Source organism: Podarcis filfolensis (assembly GCF_964270895.1).
Source record: "Podarcis filfolensis genome assembly, chromosome: 9".
Classification (NCBI taxonomy): Eukaryota; Metazoa; Chordata; class Lepidosauria; order Squamata; family Lacertidae; genus Podarcis; species Podarcis filfolensis.
In genome coordinates, this window is record NC_139610.1 from 33,637,203 (window position 1) to 33,665,184 (window position 27,982).

Genomic DNA, 27,982 nt, shown 5'->3' on the forward strand with positions numbered 1-27,982 from the left:
GAAAGGAATCACATGGATTTTATTAGAGTCTACTTTGAAGTAAGTTTGTAAAATGCAATATATTAATAGCGAAGTATTCATTCTTTAAAAAAATCTGGTAAGTGAAAATCTATATTGGTTCAAAACAAATTTAGAAAAGAATAGACATTGAACTGATCACACTGGGAAGTGTATTAGTACACAGAGAAATAATGAGGGCAGCTTGAATCTCTTATTATTGAAAGCATATCCATCCCTAAACTATTTCGTTTTTAGCATAGTTTTCTTCCCTCTAATAATCTTCAGCATCACCTGCACAGATGGCAAGTAAAGCACTCTCATAATGTCCGGAGGAAAAATGCTGCAAGATAAATAAATATTCATTAAATATTACACATTTTTTTAAAAAAAATCAGCAACAGCAACTCTGTTGCTTTCTGCAAGAACTTAATCACTTTTTAAATGGCAGAGCTGCTGATAGGAGTTTCTGAACTTGGCATATGTAAGGCAGATATAACCAAGAGGAGTTTGAGGATAGTCTTCATACACTTGCAGGACAGAGAAGCAAAAGACAGAGGTGATCTTCAGTTGCTGCTGTGCCTGTTCTTTCTCAGTGAAACTCCTGTTTGGCCTAGCAGTGTCTCATGCAGGTTGAGGAAGTGCAGTAGCAACATGGGAGGGTGTTTCCAGACTGGTTATTTTGGGTTTGGATTCAATCTCATACCAGCAAATTCATGCTGTGCAATTGTAGTTCATTGGCAGGTCTTATGCAACAAATCTGCTTCCTCAAAAGACTGGACTTTTGTGATATGGAAATTGATGGGAAAATACTCCAGAAATTGGGGGACAACACTTTCTTAGACATAACCTCCCAACAAACAAGTCAGAATAAGAGCTCATCAAATAGCCAACGTCTAATTTCTGCAAACAAATGTAATAAACAGGTCACCTGGAAGTGCCTTGAGTTGGCATGATTCCATCTTGCAACCAGTCTTACGGTATTTCATCCCTGCCTCCTGCCTCCATTGTTTTGGCTTGGCCATCCAGAAGGATAGACCAACCATTGTTGTTATTTGCGGTTGGTTTATATTTGGGCCTTAGAATGAAGGCCAGGTTGTGAATTCGCCTCCTCCACCTAATACAACAAACACCACCATCTGAAGGCAGACCCACAAAAAACCCCCACAATCTATGGTGTGTCACAACATTCTAGGACAGATTCTTAGCCCATCCTGGTACGTTGTATTTGCTCTGTTTGTCTGAAAAGTGGCATGGGTACATGAATAAACACTATGCATAATTAGAACATCATCGTTTTTGCCAGGGATCATTATCATTTAACTACTTCTTGTCTCTGTCATAGTTTCTGTGCCAAAAAGCTTTGCTATGCATATGGTTCATATTTGCAATTCAGTGGGTTTTTTGGGGACTGATTGCAAAGTTTGGGGCCATAGTCTCTGATATACTTTGAGGGAATCTTCTGTATGCTCCTCAACTAACTTAAGATCTTGAATAAGACAACTAATTGAACATACTGGATAAGGTCAAAGAGTTACTAGTTGTTGCATTCTAAAGGTGGAATCTCTAATATCACTTGGGGAGCCCAGCAGTGTGTTCTTGGATTTCTCCTGGTGTAAAATTGGTTGCACTGAGTAAAATAAAATATATTATACTATATTTTGAAGAAACTATATATTTTGATGAAATATAGTTTAATACCACAAATAAGGAGTACACTGTGTTGTGTTTTGGAGTAACAGCATTGCTTTCAATGTTTTTGGTGTTTTGTTTTATTCATGGAAATGACACCAACTGCATTAAGTTAAGCAGACAGTGAGCCTGTTTTGGCTTCCAAGAAAATCAGGGCAAGTATGACATACAGTAAGAACAAGGGCAGTACCACTGGGCATCTTTCAGAGATGCAGTGCATCTTACTAGTAGAAATTGTAAGCATGGTGCAAATAGTTAAGAGGAACAGGATTTAATCTGTTAAGAAACAAGAAGTTGGTTGGTTCATTCAGAAGCAATTACTTTCTGCGTTCTTGATATCTGAGGATACGCATGGATGTCTAAAACGATTGCTGTCTTTTATTTTAATGTCTAAATTATTAGAGTCAACCCAAACATACTTACTTTGATATCATGGAACAGTGATTTTCCATATCTCTCTTTATAACGTTGTCTTATGTTCAGCAGGTCTATTTCACTTCTGGCAACCAGTATCCGTATAACTGTTTTGTTATGGAATCCTAACTCCTGAAAGGGGACAGGAGACATTTGACTGTTTTAGACGTCTGTTTTTTATATATACCATTGAAACAGGTTAACTTTTTGTCTCAGATGATAAATTAGGATGAATGGTCATGGAATACAGTTGTGAGAAATATTGAGAGTAATAAATTTTTACTGTACAGACTGTGCTGCACTCTGCATAAAAGGTAAAGGTAAAGGGACCCCTGACCACTAGGTCCAGTCGTGGCCGACTCTGGGGTTGCGGCGCTCATCTCGCTTTATTGGCTGAGGGAGCCAGCGTACAGCTTCCTGGTCATGTGGCCAGCATGACTAAGCCACTTCTGGTGAACCAGAGCAGCACACAGAAACATACTAAGGGGTTAAAGAAAAGGAGAATTAAGAATCTCTCTCTCTCTCTCTCTCTCTCTCTTAACAGTACAAACTTATGTATGTCTACTCAGTAAATCCCACAGAGTTCAATGGATTTTATTTCCAAGTAAGTGTGTATAGAATTACAGGCTAAGTTGCATTTATTTATTTATTTTGCTTTGGGACAATGAGACTTTCAAGAAAATGTGGGTTTATAATAGTAGTAAATCTGAGTAACTGCTGAATGATTTTTGTTGATACTTCAGTAATTGCCTATTTGTTTAGTTAGTACAACCAACAACTTAAATCGGTCCATATAAGGAGTACCCAGATACTTGACCTGAAAAACATGAGGTTTATGGAACAATGGTGACATCTAGAGGACACAGTATTCTGAACTGCATTTAGCTGGCCAGTATGTCTTTCCCATATGGCAAGATAAATTTGCCCATTATCTATGAAGGGGCTTTTTTTTCCCAAGAGGAAGCAGTGATAAGGGAATAAAATAACTATTTGCAGGTTTGATTTTTATGATGAAGAGCTTAGAAAAATCTTGCACACTGTTACTTTTTTTACAGGAAAACCTTTGTAATATACTAACGTATGCACATTTATATTGTGTCAGATACCTCTGAAATTGCAATTGGCTAGTGTATATGCATTTCCAAGTTCTTTTTAATATGGTCCAAAATGACATTTGTTTGCTGCACCATTGAGCATATGAACACAGAATATCTGTACTATTGGATACCGGTACATGAATGCAGGTACATTTATGAACTGAGAAAATCCTTCAAAATCTGTGTCACTGGTCCTCTCCTGCCCTTCAAGGACTGTGCCTGAAAAATACTTTATAGGCTCCAGTTGTCTCCTCATTACTCCACATTCTAATGCATGGGCTAAGCACTTTAAACGATGCTATAGTAGAGATCTGAGAAGTCTCTCAAGCATGGGAGTGTATGAGTCAGACTTACTCTGCAATTTACTTTAATTGGGATACAGCTGTAACTTCTCACCATTGTATTTTTCCTGCCCATCCTTTGCAGGGGGTGTGCAAATGTTAATTTTAACAGCTCACTTGAAGATCTAACTTGAGCAGTAAACTGGAGAAGAGGAGAACAGCAACTTTGAATTCAGAAATATATGCAAATTGCTGCCTTGTCGGCATTTTAAAATGCCTTTCGGCATCTGTGGCCCATAGATCTCAGGAAGGCGCAAGGAATCTGGCCATGAAGCGTACCTAGTTTTTTTCTGATCAAGTCCCTGTCTCTTATTATAACCTATTACAAAGGGTATTTGTGAGGATACACGTGTGTGTGGTATATTGTAATCCACCTTGAGCATTTATTTAGGGAATTTGTTTAGGGAAGTTTTTAATGTTTAATGCTGTATCATGTTTTAAATATTCAGTTGGGAGCCACCCAGAGTGTGTGGGGTATGTATGTATGTATGTATGTATGTATGTATGAATAAATAAATAAAAATAATAATAATTGAAAAAATATAGAGGCCTCACTGTTAACATATAAAGTGGTGTAAATGTCCTCCTGCCATGATACTGTGTGAGGGGATGAAACAGTTCATTTTCTCCACCTGTATGTTCTATTTTTTCAAGCAATTTTCTTCCATCCCATACTGGAAGTGAGTCAGGGAGAAAATTGCTCATACATTAGATGACAGTGAGTTCAAGTAAGGGAAGGAACAAGGTTTACCTTCCTTCACCCACACACTCCTTTTCGTGTTAAAAACACCCAAACAAACCTTGCTTTATAAGTGAGCACAAAGTACATGCAGCTGCCCCATGGACCGACTTTGTCCCCACGTGTGTCTCTTTACTATCCAGCTGTCCTCTGGGAGAAAGAGGGACAAACTATACTTCATGGTCAGTCCTGCTCCCAAAAGGCTATTGTGCAAATTCCTCAATAATTACTTGAGGAAGCAATGCTTATTCTCAGGAAATTAAACTGAAGAGATGTTTAAAAATAAAACACGTAAATTGAGTTGATCTGCTGGTGGGAAAGGCGCCACCCTGCTCCTTGAAATCTCAAGAAGCAACTCTTCCCCGCCCCACTGATCAACTCTCAAAAGAAAGGGAAAGTTCCTTGCGATGTCTATTCAGAAATTAAATTGGATACTGTTTGGAAGTAAGAGATTTTTGAAATGATGGGCTCACTTTCCTGCAACAAGGCCCAGTCAGGAGTGAAGTGCTAACTGGCCAATGAAATATGCAGTATTTAGGGTTCTTTGATGTGTATAGGGGCTTATCCTATTGCCACATGCTGGCACTTTAGCTGTTCTGAATGCAAATGAAGTTTATATAGAAAATAGTGCATCTGACAGTGTCCAGGTTATTTTTCAAACCACAGAGCAGACGATTTATTGCATGATGGAACCTCCTCAATTGTAATTTCAGGTTTGTACACCAGAGGGAGTGTCAGTCCACACTGAATAGTGCCGTTTCAACTGATGGTAAAGATTTGTTTTCAGTTGAAGATGCATACAGGATCACAGAATTGTAGCGTTGGAAGGGTCCCCAAGGGTCATTGAGTCCAATCCCTGCAATGCAGGAATCACAACTAAAGAATCTCTGACAGGTGGCTATTCAACCTCTGCTTAAAAATCTCTGATGGAGAGTCCACCAATTTCTCACACTGGCATTTGTCCACTGGGAGGGCAGTTTAGAGTAGAATCTCATTCTTCCAAGCAATTGGCTATGGAGAATTTCTGATGCAGTCACCTTTTGACACCAGCTCTTCCATCCCTACCCATGTTGCCTTGTTTAAATAGCATGGCCCTTAAGGCTCCTTTAGTCATTACTCATGTGAAGGGCTAAAACTCTGCCTTTAGCACTGCCCCTGTTGTCACCTGGCTCCTTCTACATTCTCACCTATTCAGAGAAATTATCTGCAGCAAATTCTTCCAGGCTTCTAAGATGTATGACTAGAGAAGGTTCCCCACGTCACATGTTTACCCTGAGCATATGGCATGCTGGAAAGAACTACGCTTCAATGAGGGTTGGTTAAATGTACGGTCCCATATTCCCAGATGTAAAAAGTAAAAAGGTAAAGGACCTCTGGATGGTTACGCCCAGTCAAAGGCGACTATGGGGTTGTGGCACTCATCTCACTTTCAGGCTGAGGCAGCTGGTGTTTGTCCACAGACAGCTTTCTGGGTCATGTGGCCAGCATGACTAAACCGCTTCTGGGACAACAGGACACCGTGATGAGTGCTTGGAAGAGCACATGGAAATGCTGTTAACCTTCCCGTCGCAGTGGCACCTATTTATCTACTTGCACTGGTGTGCTTTTGAACTGCTACAGTAGGTTGGCAGAAGCTGGGACAGAGTAACAGGAGCTCACCCCGTCTTGCGGATTTGAACTGCTGACCTTCCGATCAGCAAGCCCAAGAGGCTCAGTGGTTTAGACCACAGTGCCACCTGCTCCCAGACGTAACTAAACAGGGTTTAAGATTACAATCCTAAGTATTCTTTGGGGAAAGTCATTACTGTTGAAGTGCCATAAATGTTCATAAATGTATGGTGTGGATGCCACCTATGTCCCACCAAACTTATTTCTGAGTAGAAACATTTAGCATTAGGTTGTAAACCTGGGAGTGATTTGTATCCCGAACCATTTTTGGAAAAGTGTTGTTGGGTTGCATTTGCATTTGTCACTACATCAAGTGGATTGTTTGGGATTTGTGAATGACATGATTATGATTATGAGAAAGCCCTAAAGCTAGGAAGCAGCACTTTAAAACTGAGGATTACAACTCCTTTAGAGGAGAATGGGGCCATGTACAAACAAAATAATAGCAAAATTGTGCTTCTCAAATTAGGCAAATACTCACGTGAATTGCATTGTAAAGTCTATATGCAAAATAGGAAGCTTTGTCTCTGACACACAGAACTGAGGGGGAAATCAGACAACAATGTTACAAACTTAAAAATTGAAACAAATTTGACATTAATAATCATTAGTTGTGTCTCGGGTGGTATGAGCCTGTCCATTTCTTTCCACCTTTTGTGGAATATGTTTTTCTGACAGTTGGTGGTGAATGGGTTCGAATGGAAGGAACAAACAGAATGAACACTGATATCTGAAGTGACTTAAAATCCCATAGTTTATAGTTAGCTCTATGACACTCCAACATCATGAGCAGTGTTGGCCTTAAAATGTTTTGTTTTCCAATCTTCTAGTGGGGCTATCAACATAATTACTCACTAGAAGTTTCAAAGGCTGCAGGCAATTAATTGTCTTTGTGCCATCTATTTCATTAAATATTTTACAGTTTGAAATGGTTTCTTCAGATGTCAAGAAGACCAATTCCATAGAAAAGCTGTATTTAAAATGGAGTCTAAAAAGCTCTAACCATTGTCAATAGTTTTACTGAGTGAAGATCTAGACTTCCTGAACGTGGTGCAGGAAATCTGTAGCAACAGCAATAAAACAGAAGTACAATTAGCTGCTCATTCAGAGTGAGCAGCAATTTTCTCCAGGCGAATAGTAGCTGGTAGGTTGGAGAGCTTATAGCAGTGTTATTTTAAATGAACATAGTGCTTTCCCCAGATTGCATTTAATTTTTTTCATTTTTGTATATTTGGTAATGTATTGCATATATTCAAAATGTGTCACTTTAAGAAAGGGATGATATAAAGGATATTAAAACATAAAAGTAATATCATAGTGTAGTAAAATTTATAAATATTTTGTTACCTATTGCAACCAGTAGTTCCTGAAAGTATCCATCATAACATTGATTAATGGCATCTACTATATCTTGTCCAGAGATATTCTGAAATTCCTGGAAAACTTAAGAAAATATATGGCTGGTGAGGAGTTAGTTTTTTCTCAGTTAATTTTAATAAATGAATTGGAATATTAGTGCTCCAGTTCACTGATAGTTTGAAGATTTTAAAATAAAGATCTAATACAGTATTCAATAATTTGAAAAAAATATTGGCCTCTTTGCCAAGGAATGTGCTTTGACAATCACCACTGCTTAAACTGAGAAAAGAATTATAATGGCCTTCATCTGCCCCCGTTGCAACAAAACATGTCTCTTCTGTATCAGTCTGTACAGCCACAGCAGTGCTGCAGCCTTCCAACAATTTGACTTTACCCTGAAAGGCACACACCTCCACTGTCTCCCGAGACAGACGGATGCCAACAACTACACATATATGCCGTATGTAACAACTATAGTAGCCATTGTCACTTATGACTTATTTGGCCAAGGTGAGAACATCAGTATGACAGATTCTAGTGCTATTCTCTGGCTATTTTACACAATAGTGCTGTTTCATGTAGGTTCCTTCTGTACATGGATATCAGTTCGGCACAGCAAAAAATTGTATGCAACTTGTGCAATGGACCCATTTTGCATTGTGGTCCATCTAGGTCAGCCCACATATCGGAAGATGTGTTTGGGCATGGGGAGGGGGGGAGAAGCTGCTTCATAAGAAAGTAAGAAAAGCTTTGCTGGATCAGGCCAAAGGCCCATCTAGACCACCGGCTTGTTCTCACAAGGGCCAACCAGATTCCTTGCAAAGCCTGCAAACAGGACTTGTGCATGACTGGCGTTCAGAGGCAAAGCCCAATTCAACGATGGAGCTAGAACATAGCCATCATGGCTGGCAGCCTTCAATAGCCTTGTCCTCAGTGAAATATGCATTCATATGTATTAATTGGCCTTCAAATGCAATCCGTTTGAATTAAACCAAGTTAGCTGATTTCTGGGAATACTAGCGTTTGGGCATGTCAAGTGCTGCATGACTCTTTCTGTTACATATTGACATAGTGAAGCCGTGATGAAAAGGAATTACCCATCCACAACTGCTGGTAGCTCTTGTTGCACAGAATCATCTGCAGCATGTTCTTGTGTTCTCCAGTTTTTTGCTGGCAGGCTTCCCATATGACCTAGATCATTAGAAGAACAACGGTGAGCGGGAGGCGATTACATCAAACAACTTTTCAAACTAATTTTGAATATTGTTGCATACCATAGCATCCTGAGCAGCCATAACAGGATCTGCATACCCTTCTTGTCTCGTTCCCTGGAAATAAATAACTTGAAGTGAGAATTTGTGGTGATTTTGGTAGTGTGCTACACCCCTTGCCCTGGAAGCCCATTTATCGCTTTAATTTGACATGGAGCTAGTTGTAGCTACTCAGATGAGGGCACTGCACACAGCTTTCAATATTGAACCATGGATACATGCACTCATACATGCACTCTTACCATCCCCTAAACCTGGTTATTTTAAACACTGTCCACCCTATCTTTCATTTTCATTTTACAGACAACAGTACATCTGATTAAACACCCACCTATGACATGCAAACCATGTTTTAGTGTTACATGAAGCTTTAGTGTTACATCCCCCCCTGCACCCCTCATGCACTCTGATTTCTGCCCCCTACTTAGTACAAGCCATGGTTTCTCATCCAAATTCACAATATCTGGCTAGTGCTTGCCTTTCAAGCCAGAACTGGAATATATATTGAAAGCATAACTTCCATTTTGTGTCTGGAGGTCAAGTGCAAACCATAGTTTACTGATTCAGATGCAATGGCAGACTTTGGCTTACTGTGAATCAGGAAATTACAGAGGGAGTGGGATGGCATCAGTGTGAACTGGACCACAGATACCTTGTGAATATACCATTTGAAATAAGGTGAGTGGTGAGTTCTGCTTCTGCAATTAGAAACAAGAGATTTCACGTGGCCAAAGAAGTGTGTATTACAGAGACAGTGTAAGGCACCTTGAGGATCATTAGGACTGACAGGCAGGATAGAAATCTTCTAAATAAATAAAAAATAAGTTGTAGATGAAAATTCAGAAGGAATTCTCCCCTATTCATTCTACAAAAGTTCATTTTAAAAATTCCCATCAATGCAGGACAACACAAATGTTTTTGCCTTTTTAACCATGCAATTCTTCAAATAATTATGCAAACTATACCTGAGCAAGGTTCATAAGTGTATCCCTAAAGTGTCCAGAGGTCTCAGAATCAATATCTTGAAGAAGGTCACTGTCATATTCTAGGAAGAACACAATAAATGCATTTCAACTGCGTATGAGTAAAAGCTGATATTTCACATGTCAAAAGATGTCCAATCAATGCCTTTCAAAAGGCTAAAGAATTCTCTACTGGCTAGACTGTAGCTGGGACGCAAGGTGCTTAACACTGAAAAGGTAAATAATTTCACTAGGACAAAGAATTCAAGAATAAAAGCAATCCTGCTGCGAGAAGAGCAGTAATGGCAGCTTCACTTTGCTGAGAAACAACTTGCACAATTACCCCATGCAAGGTGCATCTGCAGGGTGTATGTGCGCACGTGCGTGTGCTTTTGTGTGCATGGACAATTACCATATTTTTCGCTCTATAAGACGCACCAGACCACAAGACGCACCTAGTTTTTGGAGGAGGAAAACAAGAAAAAAATATTCTGAATCCCAGAAGCCAGAACAGCAAGAGGGATTGCTGCACAGTGAAAGCAGCAATCCCTCTTGCTGTTCTGGCTTCTGTGATAGCTGCGCAGCCTGCATTCGCTCCATAAGACGCACACACATTTCCCCTTACTTTTCAGGAGGGAAAAAGTGAGTCTTATAGAGCAAAAAATGTGGTAATTTGTGTGAAATGATGACCAGGCTCTTGTGAGCTGGCTGTGCACTATGGACCATTGCACTGAATCCTTTGGTGCACAGAGGTTCTGTTGGAGGGATAGAAGGTTTCTTGGCAAGCAAGCCAATGTGGAAACCCACTGAGCTGCACAACTTGGAGGAAATTAATTTGTCTCTAATATAAGGATATTGGGAACAGGAGATGGACTGGAAATGTGTGAATATTCTACACCAAGCAGGTAAATAATAATTATCATGATAACTATGCTGCAGAAGAGACTTAGCATAGTAAGCAAAGTACGTTCTCAAACAGCAACTGCAAAAAGAGTCCCTAAAATGACACTGTCTGAAGCATAATATCTTCATTTTATTAATGGGAAATACTGGTTCTCTACGTGCTACACACTGATTAGGAGGCATTCTACAAAGTAAACATAGGAACTCAAAGATACAAAAATATATTCATATAATGTATATGAATTAATTATAATCAAATTTTATGATTTTTTTTAAATTTATTTTTGTTCCAATGTGGAATAGTATTAAGATCCTGCTCTAATGACCTAATAATGCCACCTTTTTACTTAACAAATGATTCGTGGTCTGGTCCTTTCCCACATCTTCAGTGAGGGAAATTAGTAGGATAACAAAAAGCTCCTTGTGGCCACAGAATAATCATGTTGTTTTAGCTATGCTTAGTATTAAACATGGAGTTGAACAATCATGCCCAATGGTTCTCATAACCCTCATTTTACTGCATATAAATTTTCAGAGAAATAAAGTAGAGCTGTGCATTTTATTTCTAAAACACAACTTAATTAAGGGACGGAGTAAGAAAGGTATTGCTATTGCTCTTTGTTGCCTACGCAAGCCTCTCCAAACACCTAGTTTTTTAAAGGAAGAACTGGTTGGTTTGGATAATAGAGGCATATTTAAAGCTTACATGTGCTACAGGATAACTGCTTAATCCTATGGTGTTTGCTTGGATGTAAGACCAACTGTATTCACTGAGGCTTACTCCCAAGTAAGTATATATAGGATTGCAGCCTCAAAGTAGTTTAAGAATAATAATGACTGTAGTTTTTCTGGTGTGTGTGTATGTGTGGAATCCTGTCAGCACCTCGTCAAAGTACAATTCCCAGGATTCTGTGGGGAAACCAATGACAAAAGTAGCAGGAAGCATGTAGGCTTGTAATGTAATTAAGCATTTACAATTTTTACAATTTATTTATTGTAATTATAAGCATTTAGCCTCTTCTCGATTGCAGCTGCAACTGTACATTTTTGCAGGGAACAATGGGGATTATTACGCATTAGGTAGGCCTCCTTCATCTGGAAGATCTCTCCATTTGATCTCGAGGCCAATATGTCAATGAGGCAATTCTCCTCTGTGCCAGCCCCCTATGTCAAAGCAGAGAAAAAAAAACATTGCTAGTATAAACAGTGGTTACAAATACATTTATTTAGAATAAATACAGCATGCCATGTTTTTCCTCAAGTTCTTGTTTTCCTGAGAAGCCGTGATTTGAAAAATCTTATTGCTTTTTAGCAGTGAATTGGTCACTGAGCACTGGACTGCCTAAGCCTGTGACATTTTGAATTTAAGCATTGCCATTCCTTCGATAAAACAAGGTGGAAAATGAGATAAGCTGCACCAATATTAGCGATATTTTAGCTCCACATGAAGTGTGCCAGTATTAACGGTGTCCTTATGAAAGAGTAAAAAAAAAGGTATCTGGAACCTGCAGCCCATGGGTCCAATCCAGACTTCCAGGTCTCTGAATCTGGTCCATGGCACTCTCCCTTGGACATCCTTTTTCATCTCGCTGACTTGCCATCTCCTTAATCTGTCCTGTTCTGTTCCATAATTGCCTTGAGGTGACCACTGAGGAAGAAAGCAATCTAGATTGGGTTGATGAAGTAGAGTGCTTTCTCCCTGCTTCGCCAGTTCAGATGGATTAAATTTGGGCTGAAGAAGTCTCTCTGCAGCAAGTATGGAAGAAGATCAGGCTTGTGAAGCAGTGATAGTGCGCTCTGCTTTGTTACTGTGTATTGTCCCAGTTGCACACATGAAGCTTGGTAGCATGCTGCTATGCTAAGACTGGAACCCCAGGTGCACTTATCTGAGAATGAGTCATCTCACTGAAATTCTGAATAAATATGCAGGGGACCAGGCAATGTGGCTATTTCATGCTTAGGCAAACCATTATGGGAACAAGGTTTGAGTCCATGTAGAAATAGCTTCACCATTGACAGTTGCAATGGGTATGTTTGTGTGCAGAATTGGAGATAATAGCAGGACAATAGTAGCTATTAGTTCCACATGTTGGCCATAAAAATTAATTTGTGATGAACAATCAGCTGCTTTTGTTCTGGTTCATGGTCCTTGTTTATAGTGATACACAAGTTTGTTCCATGCTTTTTAGTCAAATTAAATGATTAAATATATACCTAAAATCTGTGGAATTACCAATTATCATGTACATATTTTCTCCCGTTTTATTTATTTATAAAATGCTTATACTACTTGATATACTAATAATCTCTAAGCAGTTTACATAAAAAGTACAAACAATACTATTCAATAAAAGTATCTAAGAGCTAGGTAAAAAGACCCCTAAGTAGTGTCAGTTGCCAGGATAGACCTCTAAGTTGTAGCAGTTGCCAGGATATTGTCCTGTTCACCTCTGTATAGTTCCATCTTTATTTCAGACATTGTGGTAGACTGCAATGTTTAGCTGGTGATATTGTGAGGTTTAGCTGCTGATAACATTGCAATATTTAGCTGTTGAGTTCTTGCGAGGTTGAAAACCAGATATTGCCTAGCCCTTACACACATTGTGATTCACAATACATTGCCAGCTCAAATATTATGAAACAATTATCACGATGTGAACTTCAAAGTGGTTTTGGGTGATATAATGATATATTGCCCAGCCCTAGTAATTACTATCTGTGTCTCACAAATTACGCTAGTGAGGGCATTCTAGAGATTGGGAGGTTTCATCAAGAAGATCTTCCACATCACCATTAAGAGATAATCTGCGGGTTGTGGAATGACAAGCAGGGTCTCCTTGGAAGATCTTAGTGATCAGGGACTTCCGGGTTGGCGCCATCGCCGAATGGCGGACTCCCTCCGAGCTCCGGAGGGAGCCGGCTCGGCAGGGGCTGGGTTTTACCGCACCGGCGATGCGGGGACCCTTAGAAACCACGGCCACGGGGGCCGTGGACTTGGAGACTCGGCTAGCACCGCTAGCGCCCTCCCGACTCGTGAAGGAGCCTTTTTAAAGGCTACGGATCGGGTGCCGGGGAGAAGCGTGGTGCTTTGAGTCCTCTGCCATCCCTGCCGAGCGAAGCCGCATGCCATCCGGCGGAGAGCGCTGACTTCTTCCATTGAGAATTTGGACTTTTAACAACAACCCGTGAGTAAATTGGAAATCGGGTTTAAAAGAAGAAAAATTTTTTGGATTTGAGACGAGCGGGGGGGGATCTAAAAAGGAAGTCAGTCCCCCTCCCTATTGTAGACATTTTAAAACAAGGATTGGGAAGCCAAGGCCCAAAAAGAACGGTATCTTTGCTAAAATCAAGAATTCCATGATGGGAAAGTACAAGAATTGTGCTGGAGGAAGAATTGAAGGAGAAGGAAAATGCACCCCCCTCCCTGGGAACCGGGGCGATTGAGGAGTGAGCCTGGTGAAAAGAGCCGGTGATTTTGACAGCTGTCAAAGTAGCTGTCAAAGTCGGAATTTTAAAGAGGATTTTATTACAAGGACCTGGCTGGTCAAATTTGTTACAACTTGATATAATTTGTTAAGACTTGAATACAAAATGGCGAAAATACGGAGAACAATCGGATTTTTGGAAACAAAGTCACAACAACCCCCCTAGAGGAGCTTCGGGACATTACAAAGATGGGCGTAAGCCGGGAAAAATACAACACTTCGGAATTTCACAGAACTGGTTATCTCCTGGGAAAGCTGCAAAACTGAAACTGAATCTCGTCTACAGGGTGTTTAGACTAAAAGGAGACAACAGAATACTTTACTGAAGAAGGAAGGGACTGAACGCAAGTTTTTGTTCCTGAATAACAACAACCCATGTAGAGTTACTAAACTTCTGAATAAGAAAGTTTTAGCAGCGGAACAAGAGGAAGCTGGACTATAACCTTGAAAGAACAATGGGGGGAATTTTATAATTTGACATTTTTAAAGATTTAGGAATTAATTTTTAAAAAGTAATCCTAAAAATGGGAAATAATTCTGCAAGGAGTTGGGGGAAAAATGGGATTGATGGACTTAAGACTTCCAGGCTGGAAACATAGATTGGAGGATAAGGGAAATTAAACCGGGGAAGGGGAGGGAGAATTAGAATCCAAAGGCTTGCAACTATTTTCTGAATTGGTTTTTTTTTTTTCTAATATATTTCTTATTTTTTTATACTTTTATTCTGTGTGCTTTTACTTTAATGGGAAAAAAGGGGGACATTGTGGAAAGAAAAGGGGGCGGGCTATGGGGAGAGATCTTTTGCTTTTTTTTTATCAAGGGTGTTGCATAAGGTTTGTATAAATTTAAATTTGAACAATGGGGTATATAAATTGTGCTTTAAATCAGAAACAGAACTTGTGGAAACAACAATATGAAAGGGGAATACGGTAGGGGTGGGGGAAGGGGGGAGTCCCAGAAAGTGGATGTTTGAAAATAAGGTTCTGAATGTATCTTCATAATTTCTTTTCTTCTCTTTCTGTATTTTGGAAACTTCAATAAATATTATTTAAAAAAAAAAAGGAAGATCTTAGTGATCAGAGCTTGGTCTGTCCAAGGGGGAGGTGGTTTGCTATCCGAGGCAGCTCAACCGATTCCGCTGCACTGGGTGCCAAGCCTAGGGGGCGTCTCAGGGTGTCACAACTGTGACATAGTGAATGGAGCAGAACAGAAGGCAATAGATAGAGGCCACCGAATTTCAACCTCACACAGGGTGCTGCTAAAATTTGAAAGACCAAGGTCCACCCCTGCTGCTGGGTAACCTGGACTTAAATTGATATATTAACTCCAGATTCAATAATAAAACCCTGACCTTATGGTCTGTAGCCAAATCTCAATAAATAAACTATATAAAAATGTCTACAAGGGTTCAACAAGTACCTTCATAGCATGCCAGAGTTCATGGGCATCATATGATGCAGGCGGATACATCAGGCCAACCATAACTTCCTTGAAATGACCCGAGAGAGTTTCTTTCAGGTCCAGTAGTAAATCCTTGGGAAAAGAAAGTGATCTTTAGTTATCCTGCACATCCTGCATTTCTCAGTGCAAATTCATTTACTGTATATGAGTGATGATATAATCATGTGTACTGTACAATCTTAGTAATAGTGAGGAGGTGTTCTGCAGCTTTGTCACACTGAACATACCAAGTAGAAAACCACTTGCCCTCAACAACAACGGAAACTGTGAGAATGATCAGGAACATACTAGAGAGTAAATCCCTTTGAACTTAGTTCCGAGTAAAAATGCTTTGGATTGCAGTGAAAGCTGCCCAGTCTTGACCCAGTTACCTGGGGGTAAGCTCCACTGAATACAATAAGGCTTCCTTCTGAGTAGACAGTGTCAGGCTCCATTTGCAAATCAACTCCACTTGTAAATAAAGGATTCAACACCCCCCATGTTTCCTAAGAAATGGTTGGCTGCTGAAGCATTGCAATTACAGAATTTAAAGTGGATTGGTGACCTTTTCCTTCAAAATTATAGGAAGGCCTTCACCGTTTCCTTCATCTAATGCAAGGTTTTTCTTTTCAGTGTAAACAGGACTCCATTTTTGTACCTACATGCACCACTTTTAATTGTTCTCTGAGATGTGGAGGAAAAATGAAAAATGGAATATTTCAGGATCAAATCAGAAACCTGGATGGCTTCTGTAATTACAGGGCTGGCCTTGGAAAATCAGGGTGCTTGGAGGCTATGGAATTTGTTTGTTTGTGTGTGTGTGTGTGTGTGTGTGTGTGTGTGTGTGTGTTTTAGCACTATTTCCAGAATGCCCAAGCCCCCATTAAAATTACTTCATGTGTAGCTGTGGATATTGTACAAAAAATTGGCATGATCAACTATATCAGTGCCTATCACCTGTTGGAAGGTTTGTTCCTCACACCCTGCTTGGTGCTACCACAGCTGGTGCGATGACCATCTGTTAAAGGAGGCAGACACCCACACGCCTGGTGTAGTACAACTCTAGAAGGGCTCACTATGTACACAATCCTCTGATACCAGATATGGGATTTCTAATTTTGTAATTTGGTCCATGGGGTCACGAGGAGTCGGACACGACTAAACAACTAAACAACAACAAAATTTCACCCTGTTTACCATTCTTTGCATGTATAGTACTTCTTTCAGCAGCTGAATCCTCACTCAGCCTCCATCCATAGATGAATCATATTTACTGGGTAGGAGCATATTGTCTTTCCTTCAATTTACCAGCCTTTATTTTGCTTTGATCACCAATTCAAGGTCTAGATTTTGATTGACTGAATCAAAACACAAGGGGATGTGTCCTCCAGTGCAACTTGGCTTTAAGTGTTTCTTTGTGAATTGTGTATGATTACTTTCATTACCAAGGGATCTAGCAATAAAGGGGTAATATAAACTATAAATGAAATATAGCACGGCTAATGCAAAAGCTGCTCTCAGAAGGCAAATAATTAAAGGTAACCACAGGCCCAGTGAATATAATTAACATAGTAGGCAGAGCAGCAATGAGGAAAGAGACATACAAATTAAAAATGAATTTATGATGAAGAAACAATATGTAATCTTTGCTGAATGCACATTAGATACATTTGACAGCCACTAAATCACATGTGGAATAGAAATTAATTCATTAAGACATTTGCTGCTGACAGCATGCCTGTAGGAATTGATTAATAATACAAATGGAGACTAATTAAAAATTACCCCCTGCAATTAGAACTAGGGTAAATGGAGAAGAGCAGTGAAAAATAAGACAAGACAGCTAACTCTGAATTGTCATTATTAACATTTTCTAATTATCTCGGTTATGAGAAATAAGCATAGGGTAATTGTAAGAAGGCATCTCAGAGAAGTTTGTGCTTAGGTCTAAATGAGAGAACCAGTTTTGATATTTTAATGGACATATGTGTCTCAGTGGAACTATATGCTTCAACTTGCATCTGTTTTTGCTTTTTTAAAATTCATTTTGCAATTTGCAATTCATTTTAATGCCAGTGTTTTCAACTTCCTCATTAATGATCTTAGAACTGAAAGCAACAGCCTTATAGCTCTTTTAGCTTCTCTGCAACTGTTCTGAGCTGTGTCAGCCTTTGTTGGCTCAAGGGTGTTTTACATGGACCCATGGATATCAGTCAGTAGACAGGACAGTGATCCTGGTCCCTTGATGCAGTCATGCAGTGCACTCCTTTCTCTCTGCACGTAAGGACTATGAGATCATCTCAAAGGTGGGTATAGTGTGGCATCAGGATTTTTCCAGTCCTGATACCTGATACAACAGCTGATACTTGGATAAAGGTTCTGGGTTGCACCAAATTTTATCTGACAATCACATTTGCTATGCACACACACATTTATTTAGGATACTTATAGCCTACTTTATAGCCCTGCTGGAAATGGCTTACAAAATTTCTCATGCTAATCATATCAGCCACAGAAATGGCCCTATGATGGCAGGCTAATTCAAGTGGCATTTCCTGTCCTCCACTTTGGTGGTCTTTGGCTGTCCTCTGAGGTAATATCTGAACAGAATATTAGGTACTATAGAACCATCAGAAACATTATGGAGAAAAGGCTTTTCCTTTAAGTTTCCACACCTCCCATTTAAGGATATCTACCAGCAAATGTGATTGTTACATTAAGGATGAAGAGGCCCAGACAATCTGTTTTAGGTGAGAGTAAACCCTTTTTTGGAGGATTTCATTTAAAAAGAACATTTCCTGGGCTAAAACACCATGGCTGCCCACAGTCCAATCCAGCCCTAGATAAATCACATGATCTAATTCAGACATGGAACTGTTCTTACTGGTTTAGGGAAACAAACCAGGGTTTTATGACACGTTTCCTTAAACCAAGGTTAACGCTAACCAGAAGTGTTTGGACATGTCCAAAACTCATTCACATAATGCCAAGCCATAGTTTAGCATTATGCCTCAACACACCAATTAGCTCCTTCAGAAAGAGTTTGCAAGGACCTCCCACCATGCTGCCATCTACTAAGTCTTGGATGTTGGATTTCAGGACAGACAAAAACTAGTACTTCTTCACACAGCACATAGTTGAAATATGGAATTCACCTCCGCAACAGATACTGGTGGCCACCAACTTGGATGGTTTTTTAAGCGAATTGGACACATTTATGGAGGTTAAGGCTATGAATATCTACTATCCAAGACTGCTGTACTCTGCTTCTACTGTTGGAGGCAGTAAGATTCTGAATACCAGTTGCTGAGAACTGTAGCTGGGGAGGATATTGTTCTGCTTAGGTTCTGCTTGTGTGCTTCCCATCGGCATCTGGTTGGCCATTGTGAAAACAGGATGCTGGACTAGATGGTCCACTGGCCTGATCCAGCAGAGCTCTTCACATGCCCTAATGATCTCCACATGCTCATTCTTGGGGTCAAAGAGATCTGCAACTCAAAGGTGCTTTGCAGTAGTGTTTCTTGAGCAGTAGCATCCCATACTGCATGAGAAGATTTTTGGAAAGTTGTAAAAAAAAAAAAGGTTGAAATAGCATAAGGTGTATGTTTGTATGCACATTTTGTTCAAAGGGGGGAGAGAGAAGAGATTCCATTATTCTTATTCTTATTCTTGCATTTATATCTCCATTTTTAAAAATCCACGATGCTCAAAGAGTTCAAGGTGAAATGCATGGTTCCCCTCCTCATTTAATACCCACAATAACTGTGTGAGGTAGGTTAGGCTGAGAGGCAGTGACTGGTCCAAAGTCATCCACTGAGCTTCATTGCTGAAAGGGAACTTAAACACTTGTCTCTCCCAGGTCTTAGTCTGACGATCTAACCACTACAAGAACTCTGGTTCACCTATACTGGTGCTTTTTATATTCTGGCATATAGACTTCATCCCAGTAGACATGACCCATGAAGGTAAGTCTTCTGCTGGATAAAAAACAGGACATGGTCAAAGTGATGGAGAAATGGAATAAGAACTTTATTAGCCCACAGACCTGAACTTCCTATGATGACCGTGAAGCAAATAGTTCTTCATTCACATGTAGCCAACAAATGAGATGGCAGTACTTCTGGATACACCAGAAAAATATATATAAAACCAGTAACAGTGATAGGAACAGGAGACTGAAAACTATAGTTGTGAACAAAATGATCAAAACCTACCCTGCCATACATGTTCCTGTAAGCCTCGGCAATCATGAGTCTCTGAGCATTGCAGCGCTGCGTTAGAATATTAATTAGAACGTCTTTATCACAATCTTTAAGAGAAAGAAAATATAATTATTAGATTAGGGAGCAGTTACTTGTTTATCATGCCAGTGTTATTGGCACTGGGCAGTGGTTGCTGTGCTTTATTCCACTGTGTTAATTGCATTTCCTGCAGAAAAATATCAACAAATGAATATCCCATTGGCATTTACAATCCCCAGTGGTATTTAAAGTACTTATGTGCCTGTGACTTGCTGGTGTGCCACTGACAAATAGTTAGCATTATCAGATGCATTGCCATATCTCTCAAGGGCAATGGACATGAGCACATCAAGAGAATGGATAATGGCTTTCATGGAACAAGAGCTCGTCATTGCGTAAAGATTTATATCTGACCCTTGTGTTTACATCCTTCAGATACTGTTTAAATCTTTATTTTAATGTTACTGAGCTCCAGATTTTATGGCTACTTACAATTGGATTACTGATTGAAACTACATATATATGTGTGCAAAGGGATTGTATAATAAATACAGGAGCTCTTTTATTTTCTGTTTCCTTCACAGTTGCCTCTGAGTAATGCTCTGTGCTTTGGGAACCCAATTCTAAAAAGAGAAGAAGAATGTGTATGGTTTCTGGCTTATGATTGGGGTTTAGTACTAAAATGATAACTTAAATGCAGTGATTTAAAAACTGTTCTGGGCAATCCTGGAGGATGTCAGAACTTTTTCAGGAGTTTCAGTAGCTTATCGATAAGACAAGATCATTATGGACAGGCACATTTTCCTAGAAGACAGCTTGCCTACCACTAATGATCTGGAGTGTTGAGTGTAGCGAGACAGGAGCTTGGAAAGCCTTTGTTTTCTCCTTGTTAAAGCTGGTGTTTTTTCTTTTTTTAAAAATACTTCTGAATATAATTAAGACTCTTTTGGTTTTTTTTCCCATAAAGCAGGGAGTGAAAAAAAGGATTCTCCTTTATTTTCTTGAAAAGTTTTCACAGTATTTTTTGTCTGCTGAATATACTCTTAATTCTCCCCAGTGATAATGCTGGACTGTATCTGTATCATCTGTATCTGTATCATCTCCCACCTACAACCACATTGACAACAAAATAGCTAAAACCTAAAACCCAAACACCTAAAAACCAGAGTTATAACATCCCCAAAGAGTTAAAAATACTATTTCCAGATCAGGAAACCCTTCACACACACACACACACACACACACCAGGACCCCCATCTTATCAGGATTTGGTTTTAGTTGATTGGCCCTTATCTAGTCCATCACTGCTTCCAGTCACCTGTCCAACATTGTCACATCATTTCCTGATTCCGATGGAATGGAAAGATAGAGCTGCATGTTATCAGCAGACTGAGGACGCCATGCTCCAGCTATCTAGATGGCAGCTCCCAATGTTTTCATATAGATATTAGATAGCACAAGAGACAGAATGAACCCTTGTGGAACCCTACAACTCAAAAGTCATTGAGTTGAGTGACAATATCCTAGTACTTTCTGGTAGTGACCCACAGTGTCTCCAAATCCTACCTCCCTGCAAAACTCCAGAGGAACACCATGGCCAATGGTGTCAAAAGCTACTGAGAGGTCAAAGAGAACCAGTAGGGTCATACTCCCCATCTCTCTCTCCTAGCAGAGATATCAATCAGGGCAACCAAGGCTGTTTTGGTGCCAGACCTGGGCCTGAAACCAGACTCAAATGGATCTAGATAATTGGATATATAACATTTGTTCTCTGCCCTCCCCTCCCACTGGCCTTTGGTGCTAGTATCTGTACATCCATTAAATCTAAAGAAATTTCAGGATTGCTTCTGAATGATAGTTAACATATTTGCATACCCATTCCTTGTAGAGCTCCCCCGAGAACCTGGGCATCCATAACAGGGTCAAAAGTAGGAGCTGGGAAGATTGTCCCTTGAATCTGTTGAGAGAAAAGAAATGTGAGCCTTTTTATTTTATTTTATTTTAGTTATTTATTTAAATTGACCTATTTTTTTAAAAAAGCAATGCCCTGGTGGTCAATGTAGGCCTAAACTAGAACTACATATCTTTGCATTTTAAACTACATATCTTTGCATTTATGGAGGGGTCCAGATCAGGCCTCTTGAACCTGCAGTTTGAAAAGGAAAAGAGTTACTACTTTGATCACATGAATATTTTTAGGAGCACCTTAGAGACCAACTAAGTTTGTTCTGGGTATAAGCTGTCGTGTGCATGCACACTTCTTCAGACACATTGAAACAAAAGTCATATATAGTGGGAGGGTGGAGTGGGGTTTTTCTCAGCAGGGTAGTAGGAGATGGCTACTCTCCTACTCTCCCATCTCCTACTACCCTTCTGAGAAAAACCCCACTCCACCCTCCCACTATATATCAGGGTCTGGAGCCAACTGACAATTCCCAGTAAGATCCTCCCCCTATTGTGTGGACAGGTAGTCCCTCCCCCTACCTGGCCTGATCACCTTGGCAACGCCTCCCCAGGTGGGGTTGGGCAACTGGCTGAGGTAGGCGGAGATCTCCAAGTATCCCACCTGGGGAAGTCGAAGCCAAGCCTGTGCTAATGGTGCCACATAGAGTCCAGGGGGCTGCATGCGACCACGCAAAGGGTGCCCCACATTTAATGTGGGGAGCAGTCATTGTAAGTTGCTCTAGGAGCCTTTTTAGACTGAAGAATGGAATAAAAACTCCAATGCTAATAATAATGGCTCATGCCCTCCAACATTTCTCCTGTGAAAATAGGGATGTCCCATTCCATCATAATAATTTTACTATTTATACCCCACACACTGGGTTGCCCCAGCCACTCTGTGCAGCTTCCAACATATATAAAAACACAATAATACATTAAACTTTTTTTTTAAAAAAAAACCCTTCCCTATACAGGATTGCCTTCAGACAGCTTGGGAGTCAAATAATTGCATAAAACCCCCAACATTTCTCCAATGAAACTAGAGATATCCTACCACACCCTCTAACATTTTTCCGATGAAAATAGGGACGGCCTAAGGAAAAACAGGACATTCTGGGATCAAATCAGAAATTGGAATGGCTTCTTTAAATCAGGGACGTCCCTGGTAAATACGGACACTTGTAGAGTCTGATGGCTTAGATCCTCTGCAATACAAGTGGAAGGAAGTTGATACAAGGGTTGCCAATGCCCTTCTCCCTGCTCTCCAATCTCCTGCCTCCTCCAGAAAGCTCTCAGGAGGATCTAGCAAACCTCCTGAACAGCATGAGATGGGATTCAGGATGCTGCTGGGAGAGAAGGAATGTCCCAAGCCTTTTCGTATAAGCATACATTTTTAGCATAGATTTTCCTTTTGAAATAGGCACCACCACTTTTTCTTATTGGGACAGAGCGGAAGTGGAGAGCTGCTTTGTCACACCTAGATTGTCTTTGAGATAACCACTGGGTAAACAATTTTTTCTCCCACATTGAGGCTCAATTGGTGCCTTTGTTATATATCTCTAGGCACCAGGCCAATTAAAAAAAAAATCCTTTCCTCCCAGGCCTTTGACTAATTAACAATCTATTACTTTTTAAATTGTGTGTGGGGGGTTAATGTTTCTGTTTGCTATTGTGCTATGTGTTTTTATGTATAGTCGTACCTTGGTTCTCAAACGTAATCCATTCCAGAACTCTGTTCGACTTCCAAAAACGTTCAAAAGCCAAGGCGTGGCTTCCGATTGACCGTAGGACCTTCCTGCACTCAGTTGGAAGCTGCGGAAGCCACATCAGACATTTGGCTTCCAAAAAACGTTCGCAAACTGGAACACTCAGTTCCAGGTTTGCAGCGTTTGGGAGCCAAAACATTTGAGCCACAATGCATTTGAGAATCAAGGTACAGCTGTATTTCTCTTGTAAACCAACCTGTGATATTCAGATGAAGGGTGATGTAGAAATATAATAAATAAGAATAAAAACTAATAATAATGTGTAAACCTTGGAGTTCAGCTGGCTTTAAAGCTTTGAATTTAAGATAATTTAGTTTTTCTCTGCACATAAGTTGCCTGTGCAGCCATTTGAAAGAAAGAAACAAAACCACTCAGCCCACCTGCATTTCAGCATCAGATTTAGAAAAGAATGCACATTCTTTCCTCTTTGGCACTTTCCTAATTCATTATCAACTTAGAATTGAAATTATTCTTCCAAAGCACCGCTTTGAAAATATTGATAGCAGAAATAAAGAATCCTTGGCAAGAAGAAAAAAATGTGTAAAAGTTTGAGAGAAATAAGACCTTAAATACCCTCTGGTGAATAAGATACCTCACCAGGCTCCGATGTATTCAGCTAACACCTCCCCATAGATCAGAGTGAATTATTAGAAAGGGCATTATACTTGTGCCATCGCTGGATTCCAGCAGCTTTGACACAGCAATCTCATCACAATAACTCCTTCTGCAGATTAGTCTAAAATATTTTTCAGGATGGGAGAGCACATCATAAATCAAAGTGAGGAAGAACCTGCAGAGTCGCTAAGGTTCTTCCTCCCCCAAAATAGAAAACATGTGTTTGCAACTGCTGTGAGACAGATCACAAAATACTGTGGATAATCGACTACCGAGCTACCCTAAATGCGGTCTACAAAAGAAGAAGAAATAGAAAAATTACCAATAATCACCCTCCTTCACACATACATGCTGAACTCTAAAATAGTTACTGTAAGAGCCTGTGCTTAAATCAATATTGTACAATTGAGCTTTTTCCCTCCACTGTTGCCACCAGCTTCTGCAAAACAGGAATAAAAATGGATTGGGGGAACAAAAAGGTTGCCAGTGAGCTGTTGATTTCAGATAGAACAGAAAAGGGCCAGTTCTATATTTCCACTTATTTTGGGGATAGAAATGAAGGCTGTCCCACAATGTCCTGATGCAGATAAAACATGGGTCGCCACCTATGCACCACCAAAACCAAGGAAATGCATTACCAAAACTTTAGACAAATGAAGACAGATTTGTATAAAAGTTGTGTGTGCCATTTTAAAAATATGTATAGCTGTAAACTTAGTAAAATTTAAATAGAAATGCAATATATTTCACCATAGTGGGAAAGACTGTGATCACTCAGTCTGTTGTACAGATGTAGTTGATGGGCAATACAGTGGTACCTCAGGTTACATACACTTCAGGTTACAGACTCCGCTAACCCAGAAATAGTGCTTCAGGTTAAGAACTTTCCTTCAGGATGAGAACAGAAATTGTGCTCTGGCGGCGCGGCGGCAGCAGGAGGCCCCATTAGCTAAAGTGGTGCTTCAGTTTCAGGTTAAAAACTGACCTCCGGAACAAATTAAGTACTTAACCCGAGGTACCACTGTAGAAGCTTGTTTTACGTAAAGTAGGCAACCTTTCCACCTTAAATAAAACACTAACAGTATCTTACCCATCTCTTACCCAAGTCAGGTGTGGGCTTGCACAATCCCTCCACTTCTTGCCCCTGCAATATCCCTCCTCACTTCCCTGGCTACTGTGAACTATGGTAGAGAACTGTGTCTGCACTGGCACCAAGGGTTAGAAAGTTGGTTTGCAAAACTAGTTAAACCGAATTAAAGCTGAACGGTACTAGAATTTACCTTGGTAAGCACCAGTGCAGATGAAATGCCACATCTTAGCTACTACTAACCAGAGAAAGGGTGGGAGGTAAGAACTGGTACCAATCTCCTAACCATGGATAAAAAATTGAATACATGTAATACTAGCAGAAAGCAAAAAATCAATCAGATTTTCATTCTGGTCTAGTTCAGTCACAAACATGATGTTGGTAAAGAAACATCCTATGCACATATTAGATTATCTGGTTACTTCCCATATGCACTGCTGGACTCTGAAGTTGAACCAGCCAACCTGTGCTGGTGGGTTCTTTTTCCTTCTGATGATTCTACAGTACATAATATTCTGATGATTAAAAACTGCAATCTGAAGCATGAACAGCCTTCTGATAATATTTGTTTAGTAAGTCACTGTTCTGATAAAGAACAATGGAAGCTACGCTTTCATAGAAGGAATGTTTTACGGCTAGGAATTCATTTTAAAACAAACTCTGTTTCATACTTATAATTTAGATCTACTTTTGCAAACAGGTCCTTTCTGATCCACCTTTATTGCAAATTACGAACAACAACGAGCCAAGGGAAATATCCACCCTCTGTGCAATACATACGGAAGACAATAAATAGTTCCTGCTTCTTAAATTATATATGGTTGCATCCAATGAAAGACCATCAACGTGGGATAAAACATCCCCTACCACTCTCTGGAAACCATTTTGATCCATTAAGTGGTGGGGGTGGACCGTCTGAATCGGTCCCACCTCCCTGCAGAGGGGAAGGGTCACGATTATGAGAAAAGCTTCACCTGTTGACATTCTGCCTGTCTTATTATTGAGTTACCTGATTTACCTTTAGACCCTATACAGCAGTTTGTAACATTCTGAGCACTGTTTTTTTTTTTTTTTTTTTTTTTTTTTGCTGAGGATGAACCTGAAAGGAATAATTTGTTTTGTAAAAGAACAAACTTGAACTGGAATTAGTTCCTTTTTGAACAGGTTGATTGGGGACCAAGCATGTGGAGAAACGGAAGAGAGGGTGGAATGGAATATTCCGTAACTGATTGCCTGGAACCCTGAACAGGAGCATTCCACACTGCAATGATTTGCTACAGTTCTCACTTGTTTTCTTTTATTCTGCAGGAAATTGGGTGTGATATACTTATTAATGCCAGTGCCCTGTTTGTGAAGTATCAGTGTCTGCATTGTGGAGAAGGCTAGTACATGGATGGTTATACCCAGCAGCAATGTGACAGTAATTGATAGTCTTTTTTGACCTTCCATTCCTAGTATTTTGTACATTTGATCTTGGACTCCACCCCATCCCCATTCCAAAGACTAACCAAGCGATTGTTATTATGCTGTGGTGTGAGATGAATTACTTATGGAAGTAGGTTGAAATCTGATTCACTTGTTATAATGGAACCTTTGTTTCGGCTGATACAACTTTACACATAAGCAATACCACACATGAAGTTCTACGTAGTTGCTTCTGTTCTATTTACTTCCCAGCTCACAAGTTACACAGTTCACATAATTAGATCATATGCAGAAGGGGTCTTGAGAGGAAATAAACAGCCAATTTAACAAGTGAGTCAGCCCCTAGCTGTCCTTCTGGACATAACTATGAAATCATTTGCTGTGTTTAAAAGGCAGCACTAAATCTAGTTAATCTAGACCCATAAGCAAAACATGTGAATTATTCAAATATTATTGAACTTGGGTAATCAAATATGAAAGAAATGGATGTGAAATGAAAATGACTAATACGGTGCTAGAAAAATAAGTGGGATCAGGGTACATTTCCTCAAGGAAATGGATTGTCAGTTAAATTACTGCAAATATTTTCAGTTGTATAGCTAGAGAAAGATCATTTGTGCCTATGAAAGTCTTCTATTGATTTTTCAGAGCAATTTGTGAGGCATACACTAAAAGCATTTTGAATGGATAATAATATTACTGGCCATATTAATAATGAACTCTATAAGAGACATCATTGTCCTCATACATGGATTAAGCAATATATTGTCGAACGCTATTAATGTTATTCCGCATAGTACTGTTATTTATAGATGTATTTTCAGTATAATTAAAGGTAATTAAGACCACAATCCTATACTCACTTACCTAGGCATAATCCCTGCTGAACCCTATGAACCATAATATGCAGATTGTCAGTTTTATTTTTATTTTTAAAAAAGCAAGTTTCTAGGAGTTATAGAACTTGAGATAGGAGAGAAAATGTATAAACCCCATTCTTCTCATTTTTATTAGAAATTCACCTGCTCCCCCCTTTCAGTGTTTTACTTTGCCACCCCTAGAAAAATCCCTGTTTAACTCAGTGAGATTTACTTCTGAGTAGACATGTATAGGATTGTGCTATAAATATTCATCACTAAACAAAGCAGGCTTTAATAAGTCACCAAATTATTCTGCTCCTAGATGGCAGATGGACTTCAGTCTGTCGGACCAGTTTCCCACCAGCAAACTACACTTCTGATGCTTCTTGGGGGAAAAGAGGCAAAGGTTAATTTGAAAACTGTGGATAATTGTACTCACGTAGTTCCCGCTATACATCTTGGCACAAATCTCCAAGTAAAAAACTACTTGGATGGTGGGTTCAGAAAAGAGACTGAAAAAAGAGAAGAAAAGAAGCTCAAATGCTGTAAAGTTGTTCAGCTGATGAACTGGTAGGACCAGGGCAATCAAGCTGATTATTTTCTCCAATCGCTTTAGGCTCCAAGGTAACCGGGTGGGAGGAGAACCTGATAATGTATGTACCTTGCTTTTGCAGAG

General features: G+C 39.8%; 1 protein-coding gene across 1 annotated transcript; it reads right to left on the reverse strand.

Annotated features, from left to right (window-relative positions):
• Window positions 1-27,899, reverse strand: ANXA10 (annexin A10). The gene is made up of 12 exons (XM_083631334.1): window positions 27,746-27,899; window positions 21,485-21,566; window positions 19,583-19,677; window positions 15,348-15,461; window positions 11,517-11,607; window positions 9,544-9,623; window positions 8,582-8,635; window positions 8,405-8,498; window positions 7,296-7,391; window positions 6,430-6,488; window positions 2,113-2,235; window positions 1-340 (listed from the first exon to the last, which is right to left on the reverse strand). The coding sequence occupies exons 1-12, from the start codon at window positions 27,761-27,763 to the stop codon at window positions 272-274; spliced, it is 975 nt and encodes a 324-aa protein (XP_083487460.1). The 5' UTR covers window positions 27,764-27,899; the 3' UTR covers window positions 1-271.
• Between the last annotated feature and the right edge of the window lie 83 nt (window positions 27,900-27,982).